The sequence below is a fragment of the Hyla sarda genome, chromosome 11, assembly GCF_029499605.1.
Source record: "Hyla sarda isolate aHylSar1 chromosome 11, aHylSar1.hap1, whole genome shotgun sequence".
NCBI lineage: Eukaryota > Metazoa > Chordata > Amphibia > Anura > Hylidae > Hyla > Hyla sarda.
The window spans coordinates 34732586-34746052 of record NC_079199.1 but is presented as its reverse complement, the minus strand read 5'-3'; the positions used below and the strand labels follow the sequence as shown (position 1 = coordinate 34746052).

The 13467-nt window shown below is 46.4% G+C and overlaps 2 protein-coding genes across 3 annotated transcripts in view; one reads left to right on the top strand and one right to left on the bottom strand.

Moving 5' to 3' along the window:
• The window catches only part of SLC25A21 (solute carrier family 25 member 21), a 280764-nt gene extending 273814 nt beyond the window's left edge, over nt 1–6950 (bottom strand). The window contains exons 1-2 of the mRNA XM_056546239.1: nt 6723–6950; nt 4509–4629 (exon numbers count right to left, since the gene is read on the bottom strand). Of these exons, the coding sequence (XP_056402214.1) occupies nt 4509–4578 (70 nt within the window). The 5' untranslated portion in view covers nt 4579–4629; nt 6723–6950. The remainder of the gene's footprint in view (nt 1–4508; nt 4630–6722) is intronic.
• A 3011-nt stretch (nt 6951–9961) lies between these two features.
• The window catches only part of MIPOL1 (mirror-image polydactyly 1), a 339635-nt gene continuing 336129 nt past the window's right edge, over nt 9962–13467 (top strand). Inside the window, exon 1 of one of the 2 annotated variants that reach the window (XM_056545248.1) lies at nt 9962–10000. The gene's annotated coding sequence lies outside the window, so the exon portion shown is untranslated. The remainder of the gene's footprint in view (nt 10001–13467) is intronic. The other variant, XM_056545244.1, reaches the window with a different exon arrangement.

Below are 13467 nucleotides of genomic sequence, written 5' to 3'. Positions count from 1 at the left end.
ATAGATAATTGGAGGGTTAAACAGCTAAGAGCCATGGGGATAGCACCAATGGTGGACCCCAGTCTCTCCATTCAAAAAGTTTGCATCTAGTAGAGTGTTTCCCAACTAGTACTTCCAGCAGTTGCAAACCTACAACTCTCAGCCTGCCTGGACAGCCTTTGGCTGTCCAGGCAGGCTGGGAGTTGTAGTTTTGCAACAGCTGGAGGCACTCTGGTGGGAAACACTGTACTAGATGCAAACATTTTGAATGGAATGACGTGCGAGCATAAGACCTATTGAGAGAAACAGCAGAGCGCGCTTCTTCCTAGCCACAGTCTTTAGGATGGGGGAAACAGAAGGCAAGGGCCCTCTATTCTGAGGATTAGAAAGGGTCTGACCATTCCCCCAAAGTACCCAATCAAAGGGATCGCAACGAAAAATTGATTCAAGTTAAAAAATTTCACTGATATCAATTGTTTAATTTGTTGAGAACAAAATGATGTATCAATGGAAACCAAGGTCATCGATCAAATGAGGTCTTGAAAGGGTTATCCAGGAATCAAAAAACAGACCGCTCCCTGTCTGTCTCCAGGTTGGGTGTGGTTCTGCCGCTCTGTTCCATTGAAGTGAATGGAGCCAAAGTTGTAATACTACACCCAACCTGGAGACAGACAGGCAGTGGTCTTTAAAAGAAATCAGGTCTGTTTTTTTCAGTTCCTGGATAACCCCTTTAACGCCTTAAGGAACAGGCCAATTTGATTTTAGCATTTTTGTTTTTTCCTCCTTACCTTCTAAAAATCATAACTCTTATATTTTCATACACAGTCCCGTAAGAGGGCTTGTCTTTTGCACCATCAATTTTACTTTCTAATGAAATCACTTGTTTTAGCATAAAATGTACAGTGCAACCAAAAAAAATATTATTTATATGGGGAAATTTTAAAGAAAAACAAAATGTATCAAATTTTGGAAGGTTTCTTTTTCATGCTGTACACTTAATGGTACATATGACATGTTTTCTTTATTCTGTGGGTCAATACGATTAAAATGATACCAATGTTATATACTTTTTTTTTTTTATAATTGTACCAAAATCTCAAAACTATTTTAACAGAATTTGTAGGTTTAAAATTGCCCTATTTTGCCCAACTATAACTTTATCATCTTTCCATTTTTAGTATACGGGGCGGTATGAGGGCTTATTTTTTGGCGCCGTAATCTGTAGTTTTTATCGGTACCACTTTTGTTTATATTTGACATTTTAATAACTTTTTATAATTTTTTTGGGGAATAAAATGTGACAAAAAAGCAGCAATGAACCTTATATTTTGATAGTTCGGACATTAACACACACGGTGATACCAAATATGTTTATTGCATTTATTTTTTTTATGCTTTTTGGGGGTAAAATTGGAAAAACAGGAAAAAAAACATGGGAAACCAATTTACATTTTTATTGGGGCAGGGTATTTTTCCCATTAAAAAAAAATAATAATTTATGTCCCCACAGGGGACTATTTATAGCAAACAGTTCATTGCTAATAGTGTTCAGTGCTATGCATAGGGCATAGCACTGATCAGTATTATTGGCGATCTACTGCTCTGGTCTGATCTCAGAAGACCGTGGAAGGCGGCGGAGGCAGGTAAGGGGATCTCCGGCCACCATGCTGGATGATCAGATCCCCGTGGCAGCGCTGCAGACGATCCGATCATCCATTTTAGTGACCGCAGATAACGGCATCTGAGGGGTTAATGGCGAACATCCGCGTGATCGCTGATGTCCGCCATTACCGGTGGGTCCCTGGCTGCTGACAGCAGCTGTGATCTGCCGTGCATGATGCGAGCACTGGTCCATTGCTCGCGGTCATGTACATGATGTAAATGTACGTCATGGTGCGCTAAGTACCACCGCACCATGACGTACACTTATGTCCATTGTCGTTAAAGGGTAAAGGGGTTGTCTGGTCAAAACTTTCTTTTCAATATCTGCTTAGAGGGTTGTAAGTTTAAAAAATAATTTTTTTTAATTTTAAAAAAGACCTGTCCTGCTCTTTTGAGTTTGGCGACTTGCCTGCTTATCCAATCAGCAACCGCAGAGATTGGTTGATAAAGCATGTGACATCATGTCCCCAAACTGGAAGCACCAGACAGTAAAGCTCCATTATACCAGCAGTGGCGCATGAACAAGGCAAGTTCAGGGAGGACAGAAACCTCCCGTGGAGCAGAGTTGTTGTTGTTTTTTTTTATTTTTTTTTTTTTTTTAACTTACAACCCCTCTGAGGAGATGTTAAAAAGAAAGTGTTGGTTAAAGGACAACCCCTTTAAAGAGGAGTACTCCAGTGCTCAGCGTTTGGAACAAACTGTTCCAAACGCTGGAGTCGGGAGCTCGTGACTTCATAGCCCCACCCCCTCATGACGTCACGCCCCGCACCCTCAATGCAAGTCCTTGGGAGGGGGCGTGACAGTCGTCACGCCCCCTCCCATAGACTTGCATTGAGGAGGCGGGGTGTGACATCATGAGGGGGCGGGGCTATGACGTCACACGCTCCCTGCGTCGGCTCCAGCGTTCGGAACAGTTTGTTTCTAACGCTGAGCAGCAGAGTACCCCTTTAACTGCTGAGAAGGTGGATGGTGTCATTGTGGGGCTATTTGGTGGCGTCTGTTGCATGAAAAACAACATCCCAGAGGCTAATAATTGGGTTCAAGCCTAGGAAAAGGGGCGTCAGTCAATGGCAACAATGCCTTCATCATCCAAGAACTGTCTAAACACTCTGGCTACATAATCTTGGGCATCATTCTGTACCAGGAGGAACCCAGGGCCCACTGCCCCATCGTAAGACCTGACAATGACTCTGGGGATTCCATCCTAACACCTAACAGCAGGCAGGGTACCGATGGTTATCATATGGAGGTTTGTGTGAACCTCTAAGGATGTAACTCTCTCGACCGTCAATGACCACAGCCATACTGGTTTAACTGGCTCGCGCAGCAGACTTTATAATGTTAATCACGGAGTGGCCAAAATATTTTAGGAGTGTCACACATGATCAGTGCGAGACTGCTGTCATCTGTGAAGACAACAGGGTGGCAATGGCGGACCTGCCATTTTTGGTGTTCTCTGGTGTATGCTAGTCGAGCTGTACAGTGCTGGGCTGTGAGATCATGTCCTACTAGAGGACATTGGCCCCTAATGCCACCCTCATGGAGGCTGCCTCTGAAAGTATGGTCAGTAACATGCACACCAGGAGTCTGCTGGTGATCATTTTGTAGGGCTTTGCCAGTGCTCCTCCTCACAAGTTGCAGATCCCAGTCCTAGTGCTTGGTTACCCTTCTCTGTCCTTGTCCAGCTCATCTCATTTAACCTTCCTGTGTCCTGGTATCTTCTCAATGCTTCTGAGACTGTGCTGGGAGACACAGCAAGCACACATAGATGTGTCATCCTGAAGGAGCTGGACGACATGGTTGGTGTACTGGCGCGGGGTCACCTTTTGCTACCATGAACACTGTTTGGGTAGCTGTTGTCTCAAAGGTCCCTAGTTCAGTCTGTAAATGTATGGCTGTGCAAGTTTACCTGTATATTAGATACATGTATATGTCTTCTGCATGAGGGGTTAACTGTCTGTACCCAAAATCCTTCACTTTACTGTGTAAAGCTGGTAACATGTAACATGTCCCCCCCTTCAGCCAGTTAAGTGCTAAGGGTTATCCTGTCTCTAGCCCAGCCCCTGGGAAACACATGTTAGTGAGTTAGGCTTTGGATAGGGGACTTCACCCAGCAGCAGCTCTCGTACCTTTAGCGGGAGTCAGCCTCAAACTACATTATTGCAGGTCTATGCAACAAGCTGCAACCTTTCTGGCGCATCCCGCTACAGAGGTAGTACCAAAACAAGTGGATGCTTTAGGGACAAGAGCAAAGCTGACGGGCCCTCTTGCAAAGTAATAACTAGGTTTGGGTATCCTCTGGGAGGGCCTGTCCAAAGAGCTGCACTAACGTCTGGAATCTGCCTTCTGGATCAGTGATGTCTCAGATTAATCCAAGAAAACATAGATGGGAGAGGCAGACTTTTCAAAGTTTACTACGGAACACCCCAGTGAAGACCCCTAAAATACGCACTCACAAGAGAGAGTAATTGTCTGTGGCCACCACCTGAACAACATTCCCTTTTATCTCGCTGTTGTATCCCCTTTTGCCCCAAAGCAGGGGAATCAGCTAATCTGAGACTCTTTCGGATGGATAAAAGTCCCAAACTGTTCACCCCCTTAGTCACTCATCTTACATATAATATACTGATATATTACCTAGAGCAGTGTTTCCCAACCAGGGTGCTTCCAGGTGTTGCAAAACTACAACTCCCAGTATGCATTCCCTGGTTGGGAAACACTGACACAGAGAGACTGTCTCCATATATATATATATATATATTGTATATATATTGTACATGTATGTATGTATATATATATATATATATATATATATATATATATATACACACACACACACACACACACCGCAACAATACGATAGTTACCTGCTGATCCTCCAGCCAAGACCTGCTGAGAAGCTTCGGTCCAAAAGCTGACCCGTGGAGAGGCAGACATGACGGCCAGAACCAGATGGTACAAGGTTGAAGTATAGTTGACCAGATGCCTCTGGAAAAGAGAACACATGATGTTACTGACGGGGTCATAGAACCTGCCGAAATATTAACTATTTTCATGCAATGTGAACGGTGGTTAGTGGCTATGGGGGAAACCAGACAAGCAGACAGACAGTATCAGGCACCTTGCTCAAGGCCTGACCCTTCATTTCTCCCTACACACAACTGTCACGCCCGCTCCCATAGGCTTGCATTGAGGGGGTGGAGCGTGACGTCACAATGCTCAGGCCCCGTGATCGCCAGTCATCAGACCCGGAGCGAACACGCTCCGGGGATTGATGGTAACAGGGTGCTGCGTGCAAGATCACGGGGGTCCCCAGCGGCGGGACACCCACAATCAGGCATCTTATCCCCTATGCTTTGGATAGGAGATAAGAGATCTTAGCGCCGGAGTACCCCTTTAAAGGATTGTCCAGTAATAGGAAACACTGCTTTTGTTTTTTCTTTTTCGTTGCAAAAACAGCACCTCTCCTGTCCTCAGGTTGTTTGTGGTACTGCAGCCCAGTCCCATTCACTTCAGTTGAGCTGAGCTTCAGTACCAGATACAGCCTGAGGACAGGAGTGGTGCTGTATTTGCAATTTTTCTAATACTGGCCACCCCCTTTTAGGCCATGTTCAGACTGTGTATTTTTTTTGCAGCAAAACATGCCGGCGCTAGGACCTTTTGGAAATGCGCTGTCTCTATAGACGGAAATGCATTAATGAGGGGATTCCGCAGAGCCGATTTACCCCCTGCCAAAAAAAAAAAAAAAAAAAGTTCCACACTTGTCCTCAGGTTGTGTGTGGTATTGCAGCTCAATTTCATTGAAGTGAATGGGGCCAAGTTGTAATACCACACACAGCCTGAGGACAGATGTGGTGCTATTTTATTAAGAAATTAGCTCTGTTTTCTATTCCTGAATAACCCCTTTAGGGTGCGTTCACACGCTATTACTAGCAACGGGTTTCCCGCTGCGAGTTATGCTACCATTGATTTAAACGGGTCCACAGACCGTTCGCAATAGTGTCAGATTTGCAGACTGTCCGCAGACCCATTCAAATAGATGGTAGCGTAACTCGCAGCGGGAAACCCGCTGCTAGTTACTAGCGTGTGAACGCACCCTTAGGGAATGTTCATTTGATCAGATCTTCTGCGAGTTTCCCGTCGCAGACCCCATTGAAGCCAAGTTGTAATACCACACACAACCTGAGGACAGGGGTGGTGCTATTTTTTGTAAGAAATTAGCTCTGTTTTCTATTCCTAAATAACCCCTCTAGGGAACGTTTAGATGGCGAGATCTTCTGCGAGTTTCCCTTCGCAAACCCCATAGAAGCCAAGTTGTAATACCACACACAACCTGAGGACAGGGGTGGTGCTATTTTTTTTTTTTTATAAGAAATTAGCTCTGTTTTCTATTCCTAAATAACCCCTCTAGGGAACGTTCATTTGGCCAGATCTTCTGCGAGTTTCCCGTCGGAGACCCCATTGAAGTCATCGAAATCTTCTGCAGAGTTTTGTAGAAGATTCCCCCCCCATGTGAACACACCCTTAGGGTACAAATACCCGTGGAGGATTTGGTGCAGATTTTCTGTGAGTTTTCCCAATTAACTTAAATTGGGAAGTGAAAATCTGCAGCGTATCTGCCACATGTTTACATACCCTTAAATATTTATTTTTCTTTTTTTCACAAATACAATAAAACAACCTAAAACGCTCGAATACATAAGAGGCAAATATACCCCACCCCCACCCACGTCTATATTGATATAAATAAATCCCTGTAACATAATCCACAAGCGCCTGCACTGTGCGTATACAGAACAGCTGAAGCGTATACACCAGTGATCGCTAAACTGCGCACCTCCAGCTGTTGCAAAACTACAACTCCCAGCATGCCCGGACAGCCAACGGCTGTCCGGGCATGCTGGGAGTTGTAGTTTTGCAACAGCTGGAGGCCCACAGTTTGGAAACTACTGTGCCATGTCACACGTCTACTGATAAATAAACCCATATCAACAAGAGGGAAATATTGGTGGTATCACCAGATTGTACCCCATGAGGTTATAATAAATTATAATGGTGCAGCGTGTGACACTGATCTGTACCTAGATGTGATTCTGGGAAGTTCCTCTGTGTAGTAAACTCTTACAGAAGATCAGAGAGCAGCCCCAATGCTCCAGGAGACGCTCACTTTACTGGCTGCTGATTGGCTCTCACTCTGCTGACAGCAGGACAGGGCCCTTTAAAAGGCGGATCTAGCCTCTACAACGTCATTGGCCGCTTTGTGTTCCAAGCCTCCTTCTGGCAGCCAATAGGATCGCTGTAAATTTCCCTCCAGCTGTTAGGTGTAGTTTCCACGCTTGATTCTTGGGCTAAAGGACCTTGGATGATGTCATGACCACGTGATCCCATATGGGAGGAGCCAGGCTCAGCATGTGAGCAGTAAATAATGTTTTGTAATGGTCACATGACGCTGCAGCTAGGTCTCTATGGCAACTGAACTGCTGAGAGTATCCTAGGGCGCTGTTCACACCTCTGTAGTGAATTCCGTTTTTTTTTTTTTTTTTAGTTCTGCCATTGACACCGATCTGGAAAACCACAGAAAGTTTATAGAATGTTTTTCCCTAATTTTCTTTGCGATAAGACAATTGCTTAGCATGACGAAAAAGTAGTAAAAAAAAAAATAAAAAAATTTAAAAAGCACGTTGAAAACTGCGCCAAAAATGCGATGAAAATGTAAAAGTAAAACATCAAAGAAAAATAACAAAGCGGATGTGATTTTACAATGTGTTCTCGACTGTCAAGAGAAAACGATAAGGATGCGTTCACACTGTGGAATCTCCGCTCGCTGAATTCAGCGAGCGGAGATTCAGGCTTGCGGCCACCGCTGTAAATGCTTCGGCGCTAGGGCCGCGGGGCACTGAGCCGTCACCATTGACTGCTATGCAGTGCTCGCGGAATCCGCGCAAAGAATGAACATGTTATTTCCTTGCGTGGAACAATTTCAGTGGCGGAGTTGTCCGCCGCGGAAATTCCGCAGTGTGAACGGGTCTCGCGGAGACCCATTCACACTAATGTTAAGTTCACATCGCGGAATTCCGCTCGTGGAATTACATAGTGTGAACGCACCCTAAGACTGGGTTTACACTACGGAATTTCATGGCGAAATTCTGCTGCGGCAGATTTCCATCACTGTCAATGGGATTCAGCTGCACAGTGCACACAAAAGGAATTTCATCCGAAATGTATCTGACGAAAGGCTGGGTTTATAGGATTACAGATTCGTAGGATGGCGCCGGCATACACACAGGCGGCAACCCTGTGCATTCAGTGAAGTTTGGGGGTGGGGCCAAGCGCCATGTGACTTGCAGCCCCTACCCCAAAACCTCACCGGACATTCAGTGTGTGTATGCTCATCGCAGAATATGCAGCATATTTCCCAATGCGCAATGTGAAATGCCCTTCGTTAAGGCTACGTGGGACCATACGCCTTAAAGGGTTACTCCGCCTCCAGACATCCTATCCCCTATCCAAAGGATGTCTGATTGCGGCGTTCTGAACGCTTTGGGCGGCTGTGATGTCACACCATGCCCGCTCTATTCATGTCTATGGGAGGGGGCGTGACGTGACATCTCACGACCACGGCTGCCAGAAGCCAGCATTCTAAGCATAATGCTCAGTACCCCTTTAAGCAGAGTTGCCACCATCAGTAAATTCCCCATTTTTTCTTCAGGTGTCAATTAAACACATGGAAACATCTGTGATTTACATAAGCAGAGGAAAGACGCTGCATACACAGCTCCACTGCAGGAATATCAACACAACCAACATTGCCAAATGAACATGAAAAGAAAATCGGACATATACGCACAGCTCTGCTCCATGCATATCAACATAATCAGCTCTACTGCATTCATACCACAAACATAGCTGTGCTACATGCATATATCACACAACTCTGCTGCATGCATATCACACACACACACAACTCTGCTGCATGCATATCACACACAACTCTGCTGCATGCATATCACACACAACTCTGCTGCATGCATATCACACACAACTCTGCTGCTTCATGCATATAACACATACAACTCTACTGCATGCCTTTCACACACAACTCTGCTGCACGTATATCACGCACAACTCTGCTGCATGCATATAACACACAACTCTGCTGCATGCATATAACACACAACTCTGTGCATGCATATCACACACAACTCTACTGCACACATAGCACACACAACTCTGCTGCATGCATATAACACACAACTCTGCTGCATGCATATAACACACAACTCTGCTGCATGCATATAACACACAACTCTGTGCATGCATATCACACAACTCTGCTGCATTCTTATCTCTCACACACAACTCTGTGCATGCATATCACACACAACTCTGCTGCTTCATGCATATCACACACAACTCTGCTGCTTCATGCATATCACACACAACTCTGCTACTTCATGCATATAACACACAACTCTGCTGCATGCATATAACACACAACTCTGCTGCATGAATATAAACCACAACTCTTCTGCATGCATATAAACCACAACTCTGCTGCATTCTTATCTCTCACAGACAACTCTGCTGCTTCATGCATATAACACATACAACTCTGCTGCATGCATATAACACACAACTCTGCTGCATGAATATAAACCACAACTCTTCTGCATGCATATAACACACAACTCTGCTGCATTCTTATCTCACACACACAACTCTGCTGCTTCATGCATATAACACATTCAACTCTGCTGCATGCATATCACACATAACTCTGCTGCTTCATGCATATAACACATACAACTCTGCTGCATGCTTATCACACACACACAGCTCTGATGCATGCATATAACACACAACTCTGCTGCATGCATATAACACACAACTATGCTGCATGCATATAACACACAACTCTGCTGCATGCCTATAACACACAACTCTGTGCATGCATATAACACACACAACTCTGCTGCATGCATATCACACACAACTCTGCTGCATGCATATAACGCACACAACTCTGCTGCATGCTTATCACACACACACACACACACACACACACACACACAACTCTGCTGCATGCATATAACACACAACTCTGCTGCATGCATATAACACACAACTCTGCTGCATGCATATCACACACAACTCTGCTGCATGCATATAACGCACACAACTCTGCTGCATGCTTATCACACACACACAACTCTGCTGCATGCTTATCAGGCACGCGCACACAGCTCTGCACGTCTTGACACATACAAACATAACGTCAAGGAACCTGGCCCCTCCCACACACGTGACTCATCATAGGGTGATGACATCATCGCAGGTCCTTCGCCCTCTGGTTGCAGCTGTGAGTACTCTGTGTTAGTGGACATGTGTCGGTGTTTGTGGAGTCGCCTGTGCTGGGGCCTCAGCAGGGATGTGCACAGTGTGAATGACGAGTGACTGATGTGCGATTCTATCATCTCCATAGGTAGAGAGAAGTGTCCCCAGACTGTGTCTACAGCTGCTGTAAACTTCCTCCTACCCAGGGCATGATGGGAATCGTAGTTTTACAGCATTAGATCTATATACATGTTTTATTGTGAGGAGTCTGTCTTGGTGATGGTCACACAAGGTCAGAGCTAAACTGTAAGAAGCCTTCATCACATGACCACACAAAGAAATATATATATATATGTATAACCTTGTGTTTCCCAACCAGGAAACCTGGTCCGGGCATGCTGGGAGTTGTAGTTTGCAACACCTGGAGGTACCCTGATTGGCAAACACTAGTATAGCCAAGATATTAAAGGAGAAGTATCATGAGGAAAAAACGTATCCCTATCAGAACAATAAAGGCTAAATTTTAGATTGCAGGGGTCCGACCTCTGGGACCCCCACTATCTCCTGTACGGGGTCCCACACTAAGCTGGGTTCAACACGACCCCTCATATACCTCTATATGAGTGCCAGACATGCTGAACTGCTCTATTCTAGAGGTTTATGGAGGGGGCGTGGGGCCCCCTGCTTCGTTCGGGAGTCGTGACACACATTCCAGGGGAGCCCCCCGGAATCTAAAACTTATCATGGGAACATATAAATGGGAATCACCTCTCCACATCTCAGTTCAGGTTTCCTGTCCTCCGGTAGGAGGTCTGGGAGCAGTCTCCATGCTGCTCCAGGGGCTGCAGGTCCTCCGTTAGTGGGGCTCCCTGTCCGGTAGAAGTCTCCTCTGGGGAGCAGCTGTAAGCCTGCCTGGGGGTCCTGGTCCGGTGGGGTCCCGATAGCCCTGCATCTCCTTCCTTTCCCCCGGTCTCACCAGCATTAACAAGATGCGGGCGGTGTAGTAGTGTGGTTTCCGCCAGCTCTTCAGTCTCTGGGGCTGGAGCGTCGCTTGCGCAGTAACATCGGTGGATGTGACGTCAGCCCGACAGCATAGCGTCACATCAGTTCCGGCTTCATTCAAAAGGGGCGTGGGTTTTCTCCATTGTCAGATTCCCCATCGCCCGGAACCCCGTGGACAGCAGCAATATCCAGATGCCCAAACCCGCAGCAGTTCCAGCCCACAGCAGCTGAGCAGACCATTCTTGGTTGCCCTGCAGTGTTTTTTGCTGAAAAAACTCCAGCATGTCAGAGCATTCGACAGAGGGACGTGGACGCTCCAAGAAGAGTAGTTCCAGCCCGGCTACGGAGGTGTGGATCTACTTCTGCGTGAGATAATTTCAGTTTCATTCCATATTCTGCTAGATAAGTCAGGCTATTGTTTTGTTGGGTAGCACGAAGTCTTCTTCTAAATCCCGTAATAAAGAATTGTGCAGAATGTAGGAAACTGTTAGTTCCTGTCTATAAAAAGTCTTTATGTGCAGCCTGTATTGAAGTTATCGTGGCCCAGGAGTCCTCTGCAATTGCTACCAACCTAATAGTAATGATCTGGGAGGAGAAAGGTTAATCCCTTAAAGGACTAGGAATTGTCGTGAATGTGGGTGCTTCAGCCTCCTCTGTGGTCACCCCTGCTATTTCCAGTCCCCCTTGTGATGAAGAGCAAGAAGAGTTTAAATCCAAATTGCTCTTTTCTCCAGATGATACTGATCTGATCAGCCACAAGAAGTCCCATACATTTAATTTGCATAAAAGAATCAATCAAATAATAAGGAATGGGAAAATTCTGAGAATACATTTTTCCTAAACTCCTTTAAAAAGAAGTACCCCTTTGAGGAGTCAGTCACTAAGTCGTGGGATAGAGTCCCGTTAATTGATGCCCCATTGGCTAAAATGAATAAGAAATCTGCCTTTTGAGGATTAGAGATGAGTGAAGTTACAGTGATTCGATTCGTCACAAACTTCTCAGCTCGGCAGTTGATGCCTTTAGCCTGTATAAATTAGTTCAGCTTTCAGGTGCTCCGGTTGGCTGGAAAAAGTGAATACAGTCCTAGGAGAGAGTCAGCAACTGCCGAGCCGAGAAGTTTGTGACAAATCGAATCACTGTAACTTTGCTCATCTCTATTGAGTATCTAGGAACTCTGGCTGACCCAATGGACAAAAAAGAAGTTCTTTAACAAAAAGACCTACTCCCTGAGGAAGCCTTCACGGCGAAACAGCGTTGGGGTCTGACGTGCTGCATTGGGTATGTGACTTGTGACAGGTAACTGCTCCTCCTTAGTGCTGTGGTAAATTCTTCTTTCTGCTTCCAAGCGGACCTATGTGTGGATGTGGCTGGACTTCTTTCCCCCCATACCCATAGGTCTCTAGATTACCGAGCCTAGAGGTGGAACAAATACCCATGTGATTTTATATATTATCTATTTTGTCACTTTGGGATATGTGCAATATATTTTGGCAATTGCCTCTTTATTGAAGTGTTTACATTGCTTACATCTATTGCATGCTGCACTTTGGTAGCCTTATAGATAGCATTAGTCACTTTAAAGGGGTACTCCCACCCTAGACATCTTATCCCCTATCCAAAGGATAGGGGATAAGATTTCTGATCGCGGGGGTCCCACTGCTGGGGACCCCCGCATTATTGCATGCGGCACCCACCTCTTTTTACACCGGAACTGCTGGAGTCTCTGAGTCGCGAGTCCGGGACGGAAGTCCGTAACGTCAGGACTCTGCCCCCGTGTGACGTCACGCCCGTCCCCTCAATGCAAGTCTATGGGAGGGGACAAGATCAGGCTCGCTGGCTGTCCGGGCATGCTGGGAGTTGTAGTTTTGCAACATCTGGAGGTCCGCAGATTGAAGACCACTGCATAGGAGGTAATACTCACGTGTCCCCGCCGCTCCGGACCCGTCACCACTGCCCTGTATGTCGCTCCATCGCTGTCGCCGCGTCTCCGTCGCTCCGGAACATCTCTGCTGCCGGCCGGGTATCCTCGCTCTCCGTCGCCGCCATCACGTCGTTACGCACGACGACGCACGTACGCGACGACGTGATGACGAGGAAGGAGAGCGCCGGCCATACAGGGGATCCCTGAACGGAGAAGACACCGAGGAGGCAGGTAAGGTCCCTCCCGGTGTCCTGTAAGCACTAACCCGGCTATTCAGTCGGGCTGTTCGGGACTGCCGCGGTGAAATCGCGGCGGTCCCGAACAGCCCGACTGAACAGCCGGGTTAGTGTCACTTTCCCTTCAGACGCTGCGGTCAGCTTTGATCGCCCCGTCTGAAGGGTTAATACAGGGCATCACCGCGATCGGTGATGTCCTGTATTAGCCGCGGGTCCTGGCCGTTGATGGCCACAGGGAGCGCCGCGATAGGGGTGTATTCGCCGTATAAGACGCACCGACTTTTCCCCCCCAGTTTTGGGTAAGAAAAAGTGCGTCTTATACGGCGAAAAAT